Source organism: Lepidochelys olivacea, assembly GCF_965140295.1.
Source record: "Lepidochelys olivacea isolate rLepOli2 genome assembly, chromosome: 13".
NCBI classification, from domain to species: domain Eukaryota; kingdom Metazoa; phylum Chordata; order Testudines; family Cheloniidae; genus Lepidochelys; species Lepidochelys olivacea.
Genome location: NC_140423.1, coordinates 34,062,859 through 34,083,854, shown reverse-complemented (window position 1 = coordinate 34,083,854; position 20,996 = coordinate 34,062,859). Strand labels below are relative to the sequence as shown.

The following is a 20,996-nucleotide window of genomic DNA, read 5'->3' as shown; positions in this document are numbered from 1 at the left end:
AAAAATTATTGGATACCTAAGGGTGTAAAAATGGAGCCCTCAAAAATGGGTGTGCTTATCCCTATCTGTCATCACAGAACCATGCAGCAAGGACACATTACTAAAAACATGTGTATGGAATTGCAGCAGGGTGGTCACTCCGCTCCTGCCCTGAAGGGGTTAAAAGCAGCCCTGGAGAGGGCTGTGGCTGGGTAAAAGGGATTAAGAACAGCTGGGGAAGCTGAATAAGTCGCTGACCACAGGTGTGCCAGCTTAATTGGGGCCCAGCGGGGCTGTGGGCCAGAAGCTGAAGGAGTCTTACTCTAGCCCTGGAGTGGGAAGGGCTAGCTGTCTGAGAGAGAGGTACCTTAAGCAGAGCAGGGCTGAGGAAGGGCAAAGGGAGCTGGAGAGCTCCACCCTGGTAAACCCCCAGGCTGCAGGCCTTGTTTACGGCCAAAAGTACTGGGGCTGCAGAGGGGCAGCCTGAGTATAGGCAAAGGCAGCAGGTTCTACCCCCTTACCAGGGATGAGTGGCCATTACAGACTGCAGTCTGCCCCAAGGAAAGGGGGCTGGATGATGACTGGCAGTAGCCACTGAGGCAAGGTGGGTTTAGAGGGTTGGGAGTTCCCCTTTGAGGGGACACCCAGAGTGGGGGTACTGCTGGGGCAGAACTCCAAGGGAAAGGGGCACCGGGGTCCGGGAGGGACACGGTGCCAGCGACAGGCAACACACCGGCCTGCAGAGGGCGCTCCATATGCTGGAAAAGAGCTAATTCCCAGACAACCAGTAGGAGGTGCCACACCAGTGAGTCGTCATTCCGCTACAGGAATAAACTAAAAAAGGTAACTCAGTTTTTACAACAGACACAAAGAACTATAGAAAATCATGTCGTTCAAATATTACATGCTAATAAAAACATGCTATCATTGGTACAGCATTTTTACAGGCTGGTCCCTGATCTCTAAGGGTTCATTGTCTATTATGTTTCACCCATTATTAGTTGTGTTAATATTGTCCTGTGTTTGCTTGCTAGAAATGTGTTGTATGTGCTGTTGAACAACAAAAAAAGTTTGTTAAATTACAACCACAAGCTCAAATTGTCTCTCAGTATATTGCTATGAAACAATTGTATAAAATATGACCCACTCAATAATTCTTGTTCTTGAGGGGTCAAAAGGGAAACATGTAGTAGTAAAATTTTATGTTTGTATTAATACAATTTAAAAGAAATAATAAAAATAATAATGTAGCATGTATTAAATATATTGGTGTATAGTTTAATCATATCCTGCCAGCCACCCTTTTTGAATAGCAGAAAGGAATGGCCTAATGGGCCATTGGTAAAGATACATCAGCCAGAATCTGTGTCTGAACTGATTTCAAAACAGTGATAAACCTTTCAGGGTCACCAATTTGTTGTAGGTTTAGCATGTTAAAATAAGTAAAAAAATGCAATGATTGTCTGTCTTTTGCATTGCAATTTAATGTTTCTGTTCAAAATGTTCTGTGTAAATTAATTCTGTTTTGTGTGTAAATAAGAAATGTATGTGTTAAAAAATAAGCTTAAAGGCCATCGCTGAACCAAATGTACAAGGAAGAAACCATAAACAAAGGCAAGGGCGCCAGAAGGCTGCAACACTCTCCTATTAAAATGTAAAAAAAAGGGCAAATTAACAACTCTAAAAATAAAACAGACACCTATCAATATAAACAAAATAGTTGTAATAAAAAATAACAAAAAACAATTTAAAAAAACAAGAACTCATCAAACAACAATTAATGACAGCATAACGAAGCAAAGCTCATTAGTCCCAAAGAAGAAAAATCACTATATAAACAGGATGCCTTGCCATAAAACTTTGGGTTCGTCCTGCCAAGATGTCCCTGGAGCATCATGTCATGACTGACGGAACCCGGCTCCTCCCTACCGTTGATCAACCTAGCTGGCCACTAGGTTGATCCGGACTGGTAACTATAACGTCGACTGGCAGGACAGTGTGCATGGTGTGTGTATGTGTGACTGAAAAGCATATGCTAACTGCTGTTTTCTCAATAAATGCAGTGTGTTGCCTTCTCTCCTGTAAACGATCTTATGTGTTTTGTACAAGCATAACACTTCTTCTGTTTGCTTGTCCTCTATTCGCAGTATGCTACTCTCAGGACATGTCCAGGTCTGTGTTGATGATTTCTACTCCAATGGAAAGTTGATCTTCAAAGCCTGGATATCTGCTACTGCTCTACAGGGGGTGACACTGGGGTCGGTCAGAAGAAGGAGCAGCACTGTTTTGTTCCAGTGGTAGCCTCATTTATCTCAATGGGACTGTACGAGGAGGATGAATGTGTCAGAGTGTGACACGCTTACTCATGTCTGGTGGTAACTTACTCCACCTGTATTCTAACTGACTCCAATAGGACTTTGCACTTTACCATTGCATGTCAGTAAAAGTTTGGCCCCAATTAAATAAGTCTATTGGAATCAGGACAGTAAATTATTTGAGGTTGGCATTGTCAAAGGAACCTATGAGGAGTTAGGCACCCATGTGTCATTGATATGATGGTGACAATGATCCTTTGAAATCTATGGAAGGGCCACAAAGGGCCTGGGGTTTTGAAAAGAATGTACTGAAATTCAATGGGATCTGAGCACCAAACTCCCTTAGTTTCCTTAGAAAAGCCAAGCCTGAAGTCAGCATCCAGATTCTGCTCCATTTACTCCCACTGGGTAACACACTGCTCTGCAGGGAATGCCTTTGATTCCAATGGGACAGATTCCAATTTTCCTATGCAAAGTGAATTGCAAACCCCGCCGGGAGTGCTACTTGCAGAGTAAGGGATTATGCTATCTGGATTCTTTGACCATGGGATGGTGTTCCAAGAAGAAGGAGTGCTAGGCAGAGACGGGCTCCACCTAACGAAGAGAGCGAAGAGCATCTTTGCAAGCAGGCTGGCTAACCTAGTGAGGAGGGCTTTAAACTAGGTTCAACGGGGGAAAGAAACCAAAGCCCTGAGGTAAGTGGGGAAATGGGATACCGGGAGGAAGCACGAGCAGGAGCACGTGAGAGGGGAGGGCTCCTGCCTCATACTGAGAAAGAGGGACGATCAGCGGCTTATCTCAAGTCCTATACAGAAATGCACAAAGCCTAGGAAACAAGCAGGGAGAACTGGAAGTCCTGGCAAAGTCAAGGAATTATGATGTGGTTGGAATAACAGAGACTTGGTGGGATAACTCACATGACTGGAATACCATCATGGATGGATGTAAGCTGTTCAGGAAGGACAGGCAGGGCAGAAAAGAAAACACTCAGATCCGTATGAGTGCTCAGAGCTCAAGTATGAAACTGCAGAAAAACCTGAGTGTCTCTGGATTAAGTTTAGAAGTGTGAGCAACAAGGGTGATGTTGTGGTGGGAGTCTACTATAGACCACCGGACCAGGGGGATGAGGTGGACGAGGCTTTCTTCCGGCAACTCGCAGAAGTTACTAGATCGCACGCCCTGGTTCCCATGGGCGACTTCAATCACCCTGATATCTGCTGGGAGAGCAATACAGCAGTGCAGAGACAATCCAGGAAGTTTTTGGAAAATGTAGGGGACAATTTCCTGGTGCAAGTGCTGGAGGAACCAACTAGGGCTCTTCTTGATTTGCTGCTCACAAACAGGGAAGAATTAGTAGGGGAAGCAAAAGTGGATGGGAACCTGGGAGGCAGTGACTATGAGATGGTCGAGTTCAGGATCCTGACACAAGGAAGAAAGGAAAGCAGCAGAATACGGACCCTGGACTTCAGAAAAGCAGATTTTGACTCCCTCAGGGAACTGATGGGCAAGATCCCCTGGGAGAATAACATGAGGGGGAAAGGAGTCCAGGAGAGCTGGCTGTATTTTAAAGAATCCTTATTGAGGTTACAGGGACAAACCATCCCGTTGTGTAGAAAGAATAGTAAATATGGCAGGCGACCAGCTTGGCTTAACAGTGAAATCCTTGCTGCTCTTAAATACAAAAAAGAAGCTTACAAGAAGTGGAAGATTGGACAAATGACCAGGGATGAGTATAAAAATATTGCTCGGGGATGCAGGAGTGAAATCAGGAAGGCCAAATCACACCTGGAGTTGCAGCTAGCAAGAGATGTTAAGAGTAACCAGAAGGGTTTCTTCAGGTATGTTAGCAAGAAGAAAGTCAAGGAAAGTGTGGGCCCCTTACTGAATGAGGGCGGCAACCTAGTGACAGAGGATGTGGAAAAAGCTAATGTACTCAATGCTTTTTTTGCCTCTGCCTTCACGAACAAGGTCAGCTCCCAGACTACTGCACTGGGCAGCACAGCATGGGGAGGAGGTGACCAGCCCTCTGTGGAGAAAGAAGTGGTTCGGGACTATTTAGAAAAGCTGGACGTGCACAAGTCCATGGGGCCGGATGCACTGCATCCAACAGTGCTAAAGGAGTTGGCGGATGTGATTGCAGAGCCATTGGCCATTATCTTTGAAAACTCATGGCGATCGGGGGAAGTCCCGGACGACTGGAAAAAGGCTAATGTAGTGCCCATCTTTAAAAAAGGGAAGAAGGAGGATCCTGGGAACTACAGGCCATTCAGCCTCACCTCAGTCCCTGGAAAAATCATGGAGCAGGTCCTCAAGGAATCAATTCTGAAACACTTAGAGGAGAGGAAAGTGATCAGGAACAGTCAGCATGGATTCACCAAGGGCAAGTCATGCCTGACTAATCTAATTGCCTTCTATGATGAGTAACTGGTTCTGTGGATGAAGGGAAAGCAGTGGACGTATTGTTCCTTGACTTTAGCAAAGCTTTTGACACTGTCTCCCACAGTATTCTTGCCAGCAAGTTAAAGAAGTATGGGCTGGATGAATGGACTATGAGGTGGATAGAAAGCTGGCTAGATTGTCGGGCTCAATGGGTAGTGATCAATGGCTCCATGTCTAGTTGGCAGCCAGTATCAAGTGGAGTGCCCCAAGCGTCGGTCCTCGGGCCGGTTTTGGTCAGTGTCTTCATTAATGATCTGGAGGATAGTGTGGATTGCACCCTCAGCAAGTTTGCAGATGACACTAAACTGGGAGGAGAGGTAGATATGCTGGAGGGTAGGGATAGGATACAGAGGGACCAAGACAAATGAGAGGATTGGGCCAATAGAAATCTGAGGTTCAACAAGGACAAATGCAGAGTCCTGCACTTAGGACGGAAGAATCCCATGCACCGCTACGGACTAGGGACCAAATGGCTCGGCAGCAGTTCTGCAGAAAAGGTTCTAGGGGTTATAGTGGACAAGAAGTTGGATATGTGTCAACAGTGTGCCCTTGTTGCCAAGAAGGCCAATGGCATTTTGGGATGTATAAGTAGGGGCATTGCCAGCAGATCGAGGGATGTGATCATTCCCCTCTATTCGACACTGGTGAGGCCTCATCTGGAGTACTGTGTCCAGTTTTGGGCCCCACACTACAAGAAGGATGTGGAAAAATTGGAAAGAGTCCAGCGGAGGGCAAGAAAAGTGATTAAGGGACTGGAACACATGACTTATGAGGAGAGGCTGAGGGAACTGGGGATGTTTAGTCTGCAGAAGAGAAGAATGAGGGGGGATTTGATAGCTGCTTTCAACTACCTGAAAGGTGGTTCTAAAGAGGATGGATCTAGACTGTTCTCAGTGGAAGCAGATGACAGAACAAGGAGTAATGGTCTCAAGTTGCAGTGGGGGAGATTTAGGTTGGATATTAGGAAAATCTTTTTCATGGGAGGGTGGTGGAACACTGGAATGCGTTACCTAGGGAGGTGGTGGGGTCTCCTTCCTTAGAAGTTTTTAAGGTCAGGCTTGACAAAGCCCTGGCTGGGATGATTTAATCGGGGATTGGTCCTGCTTTGAGCAGGGGGTTGAACTAGATGACCTCCTGAGGTCCCTTCCAACCCTGATATTCTCTGATTCTATCTGAATAAGACGATCAGACTCCGGGCCCAACTAAAGGGATATGGTCACTCTAGATTGACACCAGTGTATCTGAACTCAGCATCTGCTCCATTCCCTTTGATTATCTCTGATGAACCCTCTTCTAGACAGAGACAGGAGTCGGAACCAAATCGTGACCTTGGCCACCCAGACTGAAAGTGTGTCTACACCATGGGGGAGGTGTTAATCCAAAGCTTTTTGATGAGCTTCAGGTAATACACGAAATACGAGTTGCCCCAGTAGCATGCACATGGACACCTGTTCCATTTTCAATCTACATTGTGAGAACACATGGCAGCAGTTTGCCCTAAACTGAGGGTGTAGCATTTTCCAAGGGTATCCCATGGTCTTTTGCTTTGCTGCTGATCCACGTGCATCGTGGAAATGCATTTGCTGTGAACTGTGGGAAGTCAGGTGCATTCCATTCCCCCCTACCCCCACTGTCTCTGTCCCATTTTTCCTTTCTGGATGAGCTTGCACCATTTTTGAATTGCTGTCAGCCAGCATGGACTGACCAATGCTGTTGGAACAAGTGGACCAGTTCCTGGGTCACCTACACAGTGTTCAGCACCATTGCTGGGCACAGGAAACCAACATGGATTGGGGGGAGAGGATCTTTTTGCAGAGCTGGCATGACTGGGCCTGGGGATAGTGTTTCATGATGAGGAGGGCTACCCATTTTGAGAGCTATGCACAGCTGACCCCGGAGCTTCAGTCAGAGTTGCGCCTATGGATGTTCACTGGTGTAACTGAGAAGAAAGGGTGGGTTTTTGAAAGAAGACTAAGGGAGTTAGGTGCCCAAATTCCACTTAATTTCAGGGGAAGTTGGTTGCTTAAGTCTCCTTTGAACATATCAGACAGACGTAACTGAGCCAAATTAATTCTTCCCCTAGTTCCAATGGTATAAACGCAGGGTACCGCCACCAAAGGCAAGGGAGTGTATGGGAGAGAGTCAGACCTCCTGAAGTCATGGCATGGGATAGTTCTGATTTTCAGAGGAGATGCATGTCTCTGAGGGCTGCCATTAAATCAGTGAGAGCTGTTGGGGGTTCAGCACCTCTGAAAATCAGGGCAATTATTTTGGGCTGTGATTTTCAAAGGGGTCTAATGAAGTTGGGCATCCATACGCCATTGGACAGCTAACTCCTCTAGGCTCCAATGAAAGTCTTAGCCCAGAGGTCTAAATATGGATTTTAGGGTAGGGTTTTCAATAGAGCCAAAGACATATTGGAACACAAGCCAATGAGACTTTTGCTCCTAAATCAAATAGGTGCTTTTGATATCACACTCTAAGGCAGGGGTCCCCAACACAGTGCCTGCCAAGGCGCCTGCCGGGGCATTTTTGTGCGCCCGCAGGACACCCCGCCGCCGTTCCTCAGCGGCATTTTGGTGGTGACTCTTCTTGCCGCTGCTGCCTTTTGGCGGTGGCATTTCGGTGATGGGGTGTCCGTCGCCTGCCACAGTCTTCTGGGAATAGCAATATGCTATTCCCACAAGAAAGGTTGGGGACCACTGCTCTAAGGGCCTAAAGAAGACGATAGATTCATAGTATGGGTTTCAAAAGTCCCTAAGTCCCTAAAATTTCCATTGATTTAAATGGAAGTCAGCGGCCTACAAACCTTTGCAAATCCAGGACCTACTCCACCGTTAGAGTTAGCATTGGCCCCAGATGATCCCGTGTGCCACCAGGGGGTGCTGCGCTACAGGAAGTGGGGTCCATGCCCACCTAGTGAGGCGGTTGGGGGCTCTGCAGAGCTTGGAGCATTTGTGTGGTTCGGTGGAGCTCTCCTCTGGAGTCAGTGGTAATCCCACGCCCTGGGCTGTGTCAGGGGATTCTGAGGTGAAGGGAGTGGGGTGGGGGCTTAGTTGGGGGCACTCTCCTGTCTTGGGGCATGCTGAAGTCAGTGCCCAGCACCATTCCAGGCAGTGCAGCACTGTAGGGAACGGGGGCAGAGGGTTCAGTTTGGAACACACTGGTCCATGTTGTCACAGTGCTATTTCTGGTGGAAGTTATATGGCTTAGATGCGATACCATAATGCAAAACCATCTATTGCCACCAAGTTTTCTGTTGTGCTGTTCACAGGTGTAGTGGTGTGCACTGGCTAGTGGCAATATTTTGTAACAGTTTCTTCCAGCAGGGGGCTGCAGTGGTGCATATGTGCGTGTGCCAATGTACACACACGGTATGTCTACACTGGAATAAAAGCCCTGCAGAATAATCACAGCTGGCCTGGGTCAGCTGACTCAGGCTCTTGGGGCCTGGCTTGGGGGGGGGCTAAAAACTGTGATGTAGGTTTGGGCTGGGGCTGGGGTTGGAGCCTGGGCTCTGGGACCTTCTCAATTTGTAGACATCCCAGAACCCGAACGTCTACACAGAAATTTTACAGCTCCCTAGTCTAAACTCCACAAGCCTGAGTCAGCTGAGTTGGGCCAGCCACGCGTGTTCAGTGTAGACGTAGACAGAGTTCCCACTTTGCATCAGGTATTCTCACCTTCCTGCCTTCATCATCTTTTTAATAGTGTTGTGTTGGTTTGCCGAGGGTTGCCAACCCTCCAGCATTGTCCTGGAGTCTCCAGGAATTAAAGATTAATCATAGAATCATAGAATATTAGCATTGGAAGAGACCTCAGGAGGTCCTCTAGTCCAATCCCCTGCTCAAAGCAGGACCAATCCCAACTAAATCAATCCAGCCAGGGCTTTGTCAAGCCAGGCCTTAAAAACCTCTAAGGAAGGAGATTCCACCACCTCCCTAGGTAACCCATTCCAGTGCTTCACCACCCTCCTAGTGCAACAGTGTTTCCTAATATCCAACCTACACCTCCCCCACTGCAACTTGAGACCACTGCTCCTTTTTCTGTCATCTGCACCACTAAGAGCAGCCAAGCTCCATCCTCTTTGGAATCCCCCCTTCAGGTATTTGAAGGCTGCTATCAAATCCCCCCTCACTCTTTTCTGCAGACCAAATAAGTCCAGTTCCCTCCGCCTCTCCTTGTAAGTCATGTGCCCCAACCTCCTGATAATTTTTGTTGCCCTCCTTTAATTTAAAGATCTTGCCATGGGGTGAAACCTCCAGGAATATGTCCAACCCAAATTGGCAATCCTATCTTTGCCTGTAAGAGGTAGCTGCATTTCAGGGCTTGGTTCCAGAGACCACTAAGTACATTTCTATTTCACATTCAGTTTGATGCATTGCTAAAGCACTTTGTGGTCCTGTGTGATGGAACCCAAGGCAATATTAACCACACCAGTGAGACATGATTGTAGTGTTTAGGGTGAAGCAATTACAGATATGGTCATTTCAAAGACAAACGGACACAATCTCTGGATGCCAAATAGGCCCAGAAGAGCAGGGAGGGGATTATCTGCTATTTTTTAGAGACACAAAGTACAGCAACTCAGCAGCTAAATGTTGACTGGCAACAGCTAAAGGACATTGCATCATCTTTGTTGCTCCACATGAAATGTCTCGGGAGTACCGTGGGAAGGGAAAGGTTCTGCTCCCCCCAGGGAATTATTCATGCCCTTCTTCTCCAGTTTATCAGCTGCAGCTCCCATTGGAGTCAATGAGGACTCAGCACCAGGACCTATGTGAACATTGGGCCAATGACCAGGGACCATGCCAGGTCCAGGAATGTCTCTTGCCCTGGCCACACTCACAAATGCAGGGCAAACAGCTCAGCAAAATACACCGGGAGATTTTTCATTCACAGTAGTGAATGGCTAAGCTTTTGGAATAATTAATTCTCTTGATAGTAACTACTCTTAGCTGTTCTGAGGCTGGTCATCACCTCTGCCAACAGCGATTTACACTGCTCTGTGCTAACAATGGCAGGAACTGAAGGATTCAATTCCTTGACACCGTTTATGATCATCCCTTGACTGTCCCTCCTCCATCTCCACCTTCCTCCCACAGGAAAGTGAGGCACTCAAGGGATAAGTAGCCTCTATGGGTGGCTGATGTGAAAATATATGACCAGCTCCTGAGACTTTCAGACTCAAAGCCTCCTGGGCATTAATTAGATGTTAATCATAGTGAGCTGGCTAATGCAGTCTGGTGTAGCTCCATTGAACTGAATAGAATCATTTTGACCAAAGAGCAGTGGCTGAAAACATGGGTGGTAATGCTGAAATAATGAAACTATGATAACACTGTTCTTAGGGAAATATTGCAAGGTGAAATTAGAGGAGCACCCCCACCCTCTGCTGCCTCCCCCTGATGTTCATTATACAGTATAGTCACCCCTTCCCAACCCCACCCTCTGATGCCCTGAGTGCCCATGATACAGTATAGCCGCCCCTTCCCACCCCCACCCTCTGCTGCCCCCTAGTGCCCATTATACAGTATGGCCATCTCCATCCTCTGCTGCCCCCTAGTGCCCATTAAACAGTATAGCCGCCCCTTTCCCATCCCCACCCTCTGCTGCCCCTAGTGCCCATGATACAGTATAGCCACCCCTTTCCCATCCCCACCCTCTGCTGACCCCTAGTGCCCATTATACAGTATAGCCACCCCTTATACAGTATAGCTGCTTCTTCCTATCTTTTCCCCTTTGCTTCCGCATATTGTTCCTTATACAGTGTATCTGCCCCTTTCCCCTCCCCAGTCATGTGGGTCTCACAGCCCTGGCTCCATCCCTCACCCTAACAGCTACACCACTATTTCATTGCCCTGCAGCCTGAGCTCCAGGGGCCTGAGCCAGCTCACCTGAGCCAGCTGCAGACTTGTCACAAGTCTTTTATTGCAGTGTAGACATATCCACAAAATCAAGATGCAGGATTTGTTGTCTCTAAACAATCCAAGACAGGCAGCTGTCCAGCATTCTTTTGAAAACCTCCAGTGAAGGAGCTTCCATGACCTCTCTTGGCGTCTGTTCCATTGTCCTCCTGTTCTTACAGTTCGGAAATTTTTCCTGAGATTTAATCTAAATCTGCTGTGCTGTCGTTTGAACCCATTGCCGCTTGTCCTGCCCTCTGTATCAAGAGAGAACAACTTTTCTCCATCTTTTTATGGCAGCCTTGCAAGTATTTGAAGACTGCTATCATGTCCACCCTTACTCTCCTCTTTTCCAAACTAAACATACAGTTCCTTCAGCCTTTGCTCATATGGCTGCATTCCATCCCTTTGATCAGCTTTGTCACTCGCCTCTGGATCCTTTCCAGTTTCTCTCCATCCTTTCTCTACATTCGTGACCAAACCTGGGCAGAGTGCTCCAGCTGAGGCCTAGCCAGCACCAAGTAGAGCGGTACTATCGCCTCCCATAACTTGCATGCTAGGACTCTGTTCATGCAACCCAAAATTGCATTTCCTTTTTCTGGAACAGCATCACAGTGCTGACTTGTTTTGAGGTTGTGATGCACCACAGCTCTTAGATCCTTCTCAGCAGTGCTGCTGCCAAGCCAGTTACCCCCCAGTCTGTATTTGGGCATTTGTTTTTTTCTTCCCTAAGTGCAGCACCTTACACTTGTCTTTGTTAAATTTCATTTTGTTGTCTAGAGGCCAGTTCTACAATTTACCAAGATCCCTCTGAATTTTAGCTCTATCCTCCAAAGTGTTTGCACCCTTCCCCACCAGCTTTGTGTCATATGCAAATTTGATCAGTATATTCTCTATTCCTACATCCTGGTCATTAATAAAGATGGTAAAGAACACCGGACACAGAACAGATCCCTGTGGAACCCCACTTGAGACCTCCCTCCAATCTGACACAATTCCATTAATAGCTTCTCTTTGTTTACAGTTTTTTAACCAATTATCTATCCACTTATCTATCCCAAGACCACCTTTCTCAAGATTACTTATGAGAATATCATGTGGGACTGTGTCAAAAGCCAAAAGTTAGACCCAGAGCATGTGAGCAAGAACCAGCCAGCCCAGCACCTGAGCGAGAGAATACTTGGTGCGATCTCAGAGCCCTGGCTTTCTCCATCCAATGTCCCATCTCCAGCCCTTGGCCATCCCTGATGTTTCAAAGGAAGGAGACTCAAAATAAAATACCTTCCTGACCCCTGCAGATGGCTGGCTGAAACCCTGAAGCATGAGCTTTTAGGAACATAATACATACATTGGAACTAAGCTGTAGTGTATTGGTAAGTTTATTGGATGGAAGGTCTCCATGCTCACATCCACTAACATGCCCCTTCACACAAGGACAGATCCCACCTCTGCCTTCATTCCCATTACCTCATACATCATCCTCGGGGGGAAGAGAAATCTCTAAACCCTGTGAAAGTATCAGGGTATCTGAGATGATATCCCACTAGTCTCTGCACAGGTTTCCTACTCCAAGATGGTTTGTTTGACTGTGGGAAAAGGTCCACAAATCAGCCCAGGAGGCAGAAATCTATCAGGAGAATACCATGATGTCTCATTCCCCTCTCACTCACCCCATTGTAAATCAGGAGCTTCTCCACTAAGGTCAATAGTGATATTGAATCACTGTAAGTGAGAAAAAAATCTGGCCCTTAGTTGCCATCCCCCAAGCCCTAGTGAGCTCTTGCACACTTGTGTAAATCTGGAGTAATTACAGTGAGATTAGCACAGCTATTCTTGATTTTGGGGCTGTTCCAACACCCATTGATTTAAATGGACAGACGAGCTTTGGTTTCAGCAGACACTGGACTCGGTCTTCACGGAGCAACTGAGCTCAGAATCCGCCCCTCTGTGTTCTCCACTGGTTTTACAGCTAATTAACTGTTTGGTGAGCTCATCCTATGGTGATTGGATGGTTCTTTAGGGACGAGGGACCCAAGGGGAAGTTAGAAGAAAAAGTGTTTTATGCTCCCCATTTCTGTCACTTCGAGTTAGGTGTAGCAAGGTCTGTAATCATCTCTTAAGCCTCCTGCTTAATTAGCTCTGAAATTCAACATTGTGTGGATACATGTTTTTTTCCCCTAAACTGTCTAATTTGTTACTGATGATATTGCATGTTTCTTGAAGAAATTCCTTGCTCTGAACTATTTTTATAGGTGTATCTTTGTGAGATATAAAACACTGCCTCAAAATATCTGATCTGTTAAATTGTCGAAAAAGTAAGTATTCAGTTGCTCCACTTAAATCATGCCTGCATGCTGTCATTCTAAGTGAGGCAAAGTGATGTCCATTGATTCTCTCTGAAAATCACCATTGTGAGAATGCAAGAGTTTTTCCTAACCTTTCTGATCAATTCCTGATGTTATTACATGCTTCTTGATGTTAAAACTCCTCATTGTCTTTGAATTATTATTTATTTATTATTTAGGTGCATCTTTGGGAGACAGAGCACACTGCAGCAAGATAGCTGATTTGTAGAAATTGTGGAAAGCGTAAGTGTTCACTGGACCTTATTTCTTAGATGCCTTCTTCTTTGGTTCAATCCAGTGGCCATTGAAGTAAATGGACAGTTTCCTTTTGATTTGAATGGCAAAATTAGACTTTGTCTACACCGGTATAATTAGAGCAGTTCAACTCCAAGTGTGGATGCAGTTATAGCAGTATAAATGTGCTTACACCATTATTGCATACTGTCATGGTTCCTTCCCCACTCTTAACTCTAGGGTACAGATGTGGGGACCTGCATGAAAACCTCCTAAGCTTACTTTTACCAGCTTAGGTTAAAACTTACGCAAGGTACAAACTATTTTACCCTTTGCCCTTGGACTTCCACTGCCACCACCAAATGTTTATCTGGGTTTATTTGATTAGGAAAGCATTGTTTGGAAATGTCTTTCCCCCCAAAATCCTCCCAACCCTTGCACCCCACTTCCTGGGGAAGGTTTGGTAAAAATCCTCACCAATTTGCATAGGTGACCACAGACCCAAACCTTGGATCTTAGAACAATGAAAAAAAAACCATTCAGGTCTTGAAAAGAAGAATTTTAATAGAAGTAACAGTAAAAAAGAAGTAACAATAAAAAAAATCACCTCTGTAAAATCAGGACGGTAAATCCCTTACAGGGTAATTAGATTCAAAACATAGAGAATCCCTCAGGCAAAACCTTAAGTTACAAAAAGACACACATACAGGAATATCCATTCTATTTCAGCACAGCTTAATTTCTCAGCCATTTAAAGAAATCATAATCTAAGGCATATCTAGCTAGATTACTTACTAAGTTCTAAGACTCCATTCCTGTTCTGTCCCCGGCAAAAGCATCACACAGACAGACTCTTTGTTTTTCCCTCCCCCAGCTTTTGAAAGTATCTTGTCTCCTCATTGGTCATTTTGATCAGGTGCCAGTGAGGTTATCCTAGCTTCTTAACCCTTTACAAGTGAGAGGATTTTTCCTCTGGCCAGGAGGGATTTTAAAGGGCTTTACCCTTCGCTTTATATTTATGACATATATAGTATGTATACCTGCTATAGCCATGCAGGAAGGGGAATAAGATTTACTGGTATCAATCAACATTATTCTGGTATAGCTGCACCCATATTAGGGGCTGTTCAGCTATGACTGTATTAGTTAAAAAATAGACTTCTAATCAACATACTTATACTAGCCCTATAATTTTGTGTAGACCAGGCTTTAAAGAATATTGATATTGGAGCAAGTCAAAGACCTTCTAGAGAGACAGAAGGTGGGTGAGGTTGGACCAACTTCTTTTGGTGGAAAGGACATGCTTTCGAGCTTTACAGACTTCTTCCTCAGGTCTGGAGAAGGTAACTAGAGTTTCCAAGCTAAATACAAGGTGGGACAGATTGTTAAACATAAGGCATTCACACAAGCTTTACGAGACCAATTGAACCAAAGAGGGCAATTAATGGGTAGCAGGCAGTGGGGTGTGCTACAAATTGTTGTAAAGAGCCATAAAGCCAGTGTCTCTGTTCATCCCATGGCTTTTAGTGTGAAGGAGAGTTATGAATGTAGGTTCCTAGGCTCAACAGCCCACACAATACATCTTTCAAGATCCATGGGTCCTACACATGCCTATCATAACATGTGGTGTACTCCTCTGGTGCATCAAATGTCCCAAAAAAACTATGTGGGTGAAACCAGGCAATCGCTAGCTCTTGAATGAAGTCACACAGGAAAATGATAACAGACAAAACCACCACATCACCTATGGGGGAACACTTTTCATAAAGGGATCACTCCATTTTCAGCCCATCGGTCCTCATCCTCAAAGGAAATCTGCACAACGCCTACAAAAGGCGTGCCTGGGTATTTAAATTAGCAACTCTGCTTTTTGATATTTCTAGTTCTGTTTCATCTAAACTGTGGTGCAATGTGTGTTTTATCTCTCTATAAAGACTTATAGCTACTTTTTAAAAGGTATTTAGGGACCTAATTTTCAAAGGCATCGAGGACAGGTGCTAGACACCAAGGTGTTTTTTAAAAATCCCACTAGGTACCTAAATACTTTAAAAAATTTTGCCTTCAGCCAATGAAGGTTGGGATTTTTGAAGCTGTTTCAGTGAGTTAGGCACCGAAATCTCATTGAAAGAAAAGGAGTACTTGTGGCACCTTAGAGACTAACAAACTTATTTGAGCATAAGCTTTCGTGAGCTACAGCTCACTTCATCAGATGCATGTAGTGGAAAATACAGTGGGGAGATCTTATATACACAGAGAACATGAAACAATGAGTGTTACCATACACATTGTAATGAGAGTGATCAGGTAAGGTGAGCTATTACCAGCAGGAGAAAAAGCTTCAAAAACAGACTCCAAGGAGAGACTGCTGAATTGGAATTAATTTGCAAACTGGACACCATTAAATTAGGCTTGAATAAAGACTGGGAGTGGATGTGTTATTACACAAAGTAAAACTATTTCTCCATGTTTATTTCCCTGCCCCCCCCCCCTACAGTTCCTCACAAGTTCTTGTTAACTGCTGGAAATGGCCCACCTTGATTATCATTACAAAAGTTTTTTTTTTTCTCTCCTGCTGGTAAAAGCTCACCTTACCTGATCTCTCTCATTATAGTGTGTATGGTAACACCCATTGTTTCATGTTCTCTGTATATATAAAATCTCCCCACTGTATTTTCCACTACATGAATCCAATGAAGTGAGCTGCAGCTCACAAAAGCTTATGCTCAAATAAATTTGTTAGTCTCTAAGGTGCCATAAGTACTCCTTTTCTTTTTGCGGATACAGACAGAGGTGAAAGTAAGCCGGTACACCCTGGTACAGCGTACCGGTAAGAGCCGGTGTGCCATACCAGGACCAGCTTTCCGAGAGGGCAATTTAAAGCCCTGGGGTAGCAGCGGCGGGGCTGCGGTGGGGATTTAAAGGGCCCCGGAGCTCCAGCCACCGCTACTGCCCCGGCCCTTTAAATCCCTGCCAGAGCCCTGCTGCCAAAGCCCTGGGGTAGCGGCGGTGGGGCTCCGGCGGGCATTTAAAGGGCCGGGGCGGTAGCAGTGGCTGGAGCCCCAGGTCCCTTTAAATCCCCGCCAGAGCCCCCCACCCCACCCCAGGGCTCGGGCAGCAGGGCTTAGGCAGGGATTTAAAGGGCTTGGGGCTCTGGCAGCTGCTACCACAGCGGAGCCCCAGGCCCTTTAAAGCTCTGCCAGAGCCCGGAGCCCCGGGGTAGCGGTGGCAGCCGGGAGACCCCAGGGCTCCTCAGTGATTTAAAGGGCCCAGGGCTCCACTGTGGTAGCGGCAGCTGGAGCCCTGGGCCCTTTAAATCGCCCCTGAGCCCCGGGGCTCCCAGCCCCCTCTGCCGCTGGTAGCTCGGGGGTGATTTAAAGGTCCCCGGGCTCCCAGCTGCCGCTACCACATCTGGAGCCCTGGCCCTTTAAATCAAGATTTAAAGGGCCCAGGGATTTAAGGCCACGCCTCTTCCGGTTGAGGCCACGCCCCCTGCTCAGGACTCCAGCATAACGGTAAGTCCTCTAACTTACTTGCACCCCTGGATACAGACTAACATGGCTGCTACTCTGAAATCTCATTGAGAGTTTTCTTCAACAGTCCCAAAGTAAACCAGAGTAATTAAAATGGAATCAATCCTATGAAGCATTCCTGAATTCCTGATCAGGATTTTATTAGCATTTTTCTCCCCCTTTGCAGTGTCTAAGCAGAACTGAACTGTACATGGTTGGATGTAATGTTACAAGATATAACAAAAAGATATTTACTGTGATTTCCCATAAATTAGAAGTGTCTGAAAACGAAATCTCCAAATACAAACGTTCTCAATCCCAACTCTGTCACAAAGGACTTGATCCAGCACTCCACTATTGCAGTTTTGCACTGGGGATTTCAATAGAATTACAGGGGTATACAGCTGAAGGGGTTCAGCACTCAGTCACATTGCCGTAGTACCGACATCTGTGAATAGTTCAGCTGCAATCAATGGGTTACTCAAGTTCAAACGTACTGTGAGAGAAAGAGTCTGGACTTCAGGGAAAGATGTGGGATCAGATTCTAGCCACAGTCAAACCAGTGTAGGAGTAATTCCACTGAAATGGATAGTGTTCCTCCAGATTTATCTGATATACCTGAGGGAAAGTTTATGCCTTAGAGAATTTAACCTATTTTCCAAGCAGATAACTATGTTCTTGAGTAGATTTGTTATTCAGAATTGTTCTTCATATGATTGTTATCAATCATTCAGAGCACATGAATCTGCTCTTATTTACACTGTTATAAATCAGGAATAGCTTCACTGAAGTAAATGAGATCACCACTGTTGTGGATAAAAGCCCAATTCTAGTCTTATACAAAATTAAGTTTGCAGCAATCTGTCTATCTAAGTACTCATTATAAAGAATCAGATGTGTTGATTGGTTTTGATTGGACAGAGTGATATCCATTCTTTCCATTACCTAACTGAAAGAGTGTAATGCTTCAAGTCTATCTATCTATCTAGCTACATGCCCCCCCATCTCTTTCTTTCTCTCTCTCTGTTGTTAGATGTTTGGCTGTGTGTGTGTGGGTTTTTTTGTGTGCTGCCCCAGCTATGCACAGACAGCTGGCAGAGCATACGTCTAGTGAACCGCCCAATGACCACAAGATTCGTTAAGGTATGAAAGCACCAGGCCAGGTTTATTGTCTCCAAAGCACAGTAATAGCACCTGGCAGACTGTACGAGGATACTAAGATATGTATGCCCATGACAATGGACACAGCTCAGTGAATGGAGGAACTTTCCATTCCCCCCTCGGCTGGACAAAACAATAGATTAGTTACTGCCCCCTGACCTGGCTAGTTATTACTCATCACCTTATACATGTTGGTTCAATTAAAACATTTTTATTACATACTTTATCCTGACCTTGTCTTTTAGGAGGGGTCATTGTGTTCCCGGGAGAATGTTTTTGTACCATCCTTGATATCAGAATGTTCTGGTACCACTTAATATTGGAATGTGTTTGTGTAAGTACTCTGTGCTTAGGACTTCTTAGAAATATGTATTTCTGCAATATCAGCCCTATTCTTGCCAAATTCTGTAAGCAGGTCCTAGCTCATAACAGGCCTCTAATACAAGGGCTTATAAGGCTCTCTTCCTCTTCCTCCTCCTCCTCCTCCTCCTCCTCTCTCTCTCTCTCTATCCACCCCAATTTCCTGCCACTTTAATTAATCATGTGTTTAATTCTAGTAAGACATGGTGTATTTTTCTTTGTATTAACCCCACAGATCTGACACTATGTGGCTATGGAGGTTTGGAACACAACAATTGTAACCCACTTCATCATCCTGGGCTTCCCAAGCCTCCAGAAGCTGCAGCTCTTGCTCTTTTTTGTGGGCTTGATCATCTACCTCATGACCTTGTCTGGACATATTGTCATCATCACAATAGTACGTCTCGACCTCCGCCTCCACACCCCCATGTACTTCTTCCTCAGCAACTTCTCCTTCCTGGAGATCTGGTACACCTCCAACATTGTTCCCAAGATGCTGCAGGTCTTCCTGGCCACAGACAGGTCCATCTCATATGCCGGTTGCCTCGCCCAGCTGTACTTTCTCATCACCTTGGGTACAGCTGAGTGCTTCATCCTGGCCATCATGGCTTATGATCGCTACTTAGCCATCTGCAACCCGCTGCGCTACCCGATCCTCATGAACAACAGGGTTTGTGTTCGTCTGGCCATATGCTCTTGGATAGGTGCTTTTGTTGTCAATGTTCCACCTCTGGTCTCCCTCTGCAAGCTGCCATTCTGTGGGCCCAACGAGATCAACCATTTCTTCTGCGATGCCCCACCCTTGCTGAAACTGTCCTGCAGGGACCCCCGCAAGGCCGAGACAGTCAATTTCATTGTGGCCACCAGCGTCATCGTCAGCTCCTTCCTTCTAATCGTGGTCTCATACGTTCTCATCATCGTGACGATCCTGCAGATCCCTTCGGCCCTGGGGCGCCAGAAAGCTTTCTCTACCTGCGGCTCCCACTTGGCTGTGGTGACCATCTTCTTTGGCACCCTGATGTTCATGTATGTGCGGCCAACGTCCAGCTACTCCAAAGACTCAGTCAACTTCAACAAGCTGGTGTCCATATTCTACACGGTGGTGACGCCCATGCTCAACCCCATTATATACTGCCTGAGGAACAAGGAGGTTAAAGAAGCTCTGAGGAAAGCAGTGATGGGAAGGTGTGTACTGCTGCCCAAGGCTGGGAACATTCCTAACAGGGGTTGGTAATAGAGGGGAAGGTGAAGCTGAGTATGGCAGGGAGTGCGTGTGTGTGTGTGATGTTAAATAAGTATTCCTCTAAGTCAATATGTTTCATTCCTTTTAACTTAACTAACTTTACTATAGGCTTTCTCTCTCTCTCTCTCACTCTCTCTCATATGCCGGATAAATCATCTATCTATCTATCTATCTATCTATCTATCTATCTATCTATCTATCTATCTATCTATCTATCTATCTATCACCAAGCAAACATCCCCCCTTGCCCCCCCCACTCTCTCTTTCTAACCTGTTTTCTATAGTGTCCAAGGGACATATCTTTAAAGGTATTTAGGCAAATAGTGGGGTATTCAAAAGCACTTCAGTGCCTAAAAGTCATAGATTTTAATTAGGCCTTGTCTACTGTACAGGGTAAGTTGATGTATGTTACGTAACTTGCGTAACTTAAGTCGACATAGTTTACATCGACTCGCCGCAGTTTCTACCCTGCTCTATGTTGGTGGGAGAGGCTCTCTTATCGACATAGCTTCCGCCTCTCATTGAGGTCATATACTGAAGTTGACGGGAGAGCGCTTTCCCAGCGACTTATTGCATCTTCACCAGACCCGCTAAATCAACACCGCTGCATCAATCACAGCACCGCCAATTTAGCCCCATAGTGAAGACAAATCCTTAGTGTTAGATGCCTAGGTGCATTTGGAAATCCCATGAGTTCCTAAATTTCTTTAAAAATGTGGCCTTGTTTCTATTCGATTGTCTGTCAGTCTATTGTTTGCCACTATAATCTATCCACTATCCTTTCACAGATAGTGACTCTCTCTCTCTCAGGCCATCCAGGGTCTTGTACTACATCCATGATATCTGAACACCTCCCTGCTGGACCATCCTCTTCTCCTCCATTATTATAGCATATTGCATAGTTTAAACAGTTATGTATGCAAGCAGATGTTTTAACTATTGTAAAAGTAATTTGCAATTATAAATTTAAATTAATAAATATATCTGTCATCTAGCCAATCTCTCTCTCTCTTTTTCTAATGTGTCTATGAACGTATCATCTGGGAATCCTGAGTGAAATCCTGGCCCCATTAAGGCCTGTTGGTGCATGATCTCACCTGGACTAAGTTATTCTCATTGGGTAGATCTGCCATCTGAGCTGGGAGTGTGGCTCCCCTCGTGGGAGTACAAAGAGCGGTATAGCCATATAGTAGCACTGCTAGTCGCAGCCGGGGCACGGCTGAGCTGTTCCAAGCTGCCCGTGGAACAGCTTCAACAAGAGAGTCAGAGGGAAACCTACAGCAGAATATCCCATAGGCCTCTGGCTAGGACACCCACCCCAGACGTGGTGGTGGTGGGGGGTGTTCCTCCTCTACTCTTTTCTTCCCTCAGACAGAGAGTGGACTTCACTTGATCCAGAGGCACCCCTTACCCCCTCCTTGGCATCTCCCATTGGCTAGGTTAGATGGCTCCCCGCCTAGCATGCTGGCTAGTGTGAATCCTGTTCTGAGGCAGCTATCTCTGCT

The 20,996-nt window shown here is 45.8% G+C and overlaps 2 protein-coding genes across 3 annotated transcripts in view; one reads left to right on the top strand and one right to left on the bottom strand.

Moving 5' to 3' along the window:
* Positions 1-20,996, bottom strand: part of LOC311529854 (olfactory receptor 226-like) — a gene marked incomplete at both ends in the record, with an annotated part of 83,379 nt that overhangs the window by 11,112 nt on the left and 51,271 nt on the right. The window lies entirely within an intron of this gene.
* On the top strand, positions 666-20,415 carry LOC311529832 (olfactory receptor 11L1-like). Of its 2 annotated transcripts, XM_084646092.1 has the most exons (3): positions 666-822; positions 13,164-13,227; positions 18,484-20,415. In XM_084646092.1, exon 3 carries the CDS (start codon positions 18,502-18,504, stop codon positions 19,480-19,482), a length of 981 nt encoding a protein of 326 aa, XP_084502218.1. In that variant the 5' UTR covers positions 666-822; positions 13,164-13,227; positions 18,484-18,501; the 3' UTR covers positions 19,483-20,415. The 2 variants fall into 2 exon arrangements, with proteins under 2 accessions (XP_084502218.1, XP_084502219.1); XM_084646093.1 differs by lacking the exons at positions 666-822; positions 13,164-13,227 and adding an exon at positions 14,435-14,561.

What these genes read in the sequence shown, in the direction of transcription:
- LOC311529832 (XM_084646092.1), top strand. Translation starts at nt 18,502, where the DNA reads ATGGAGGTTTGGAACACAACAATTGTAACCCACTTCATCATCCTGGGC.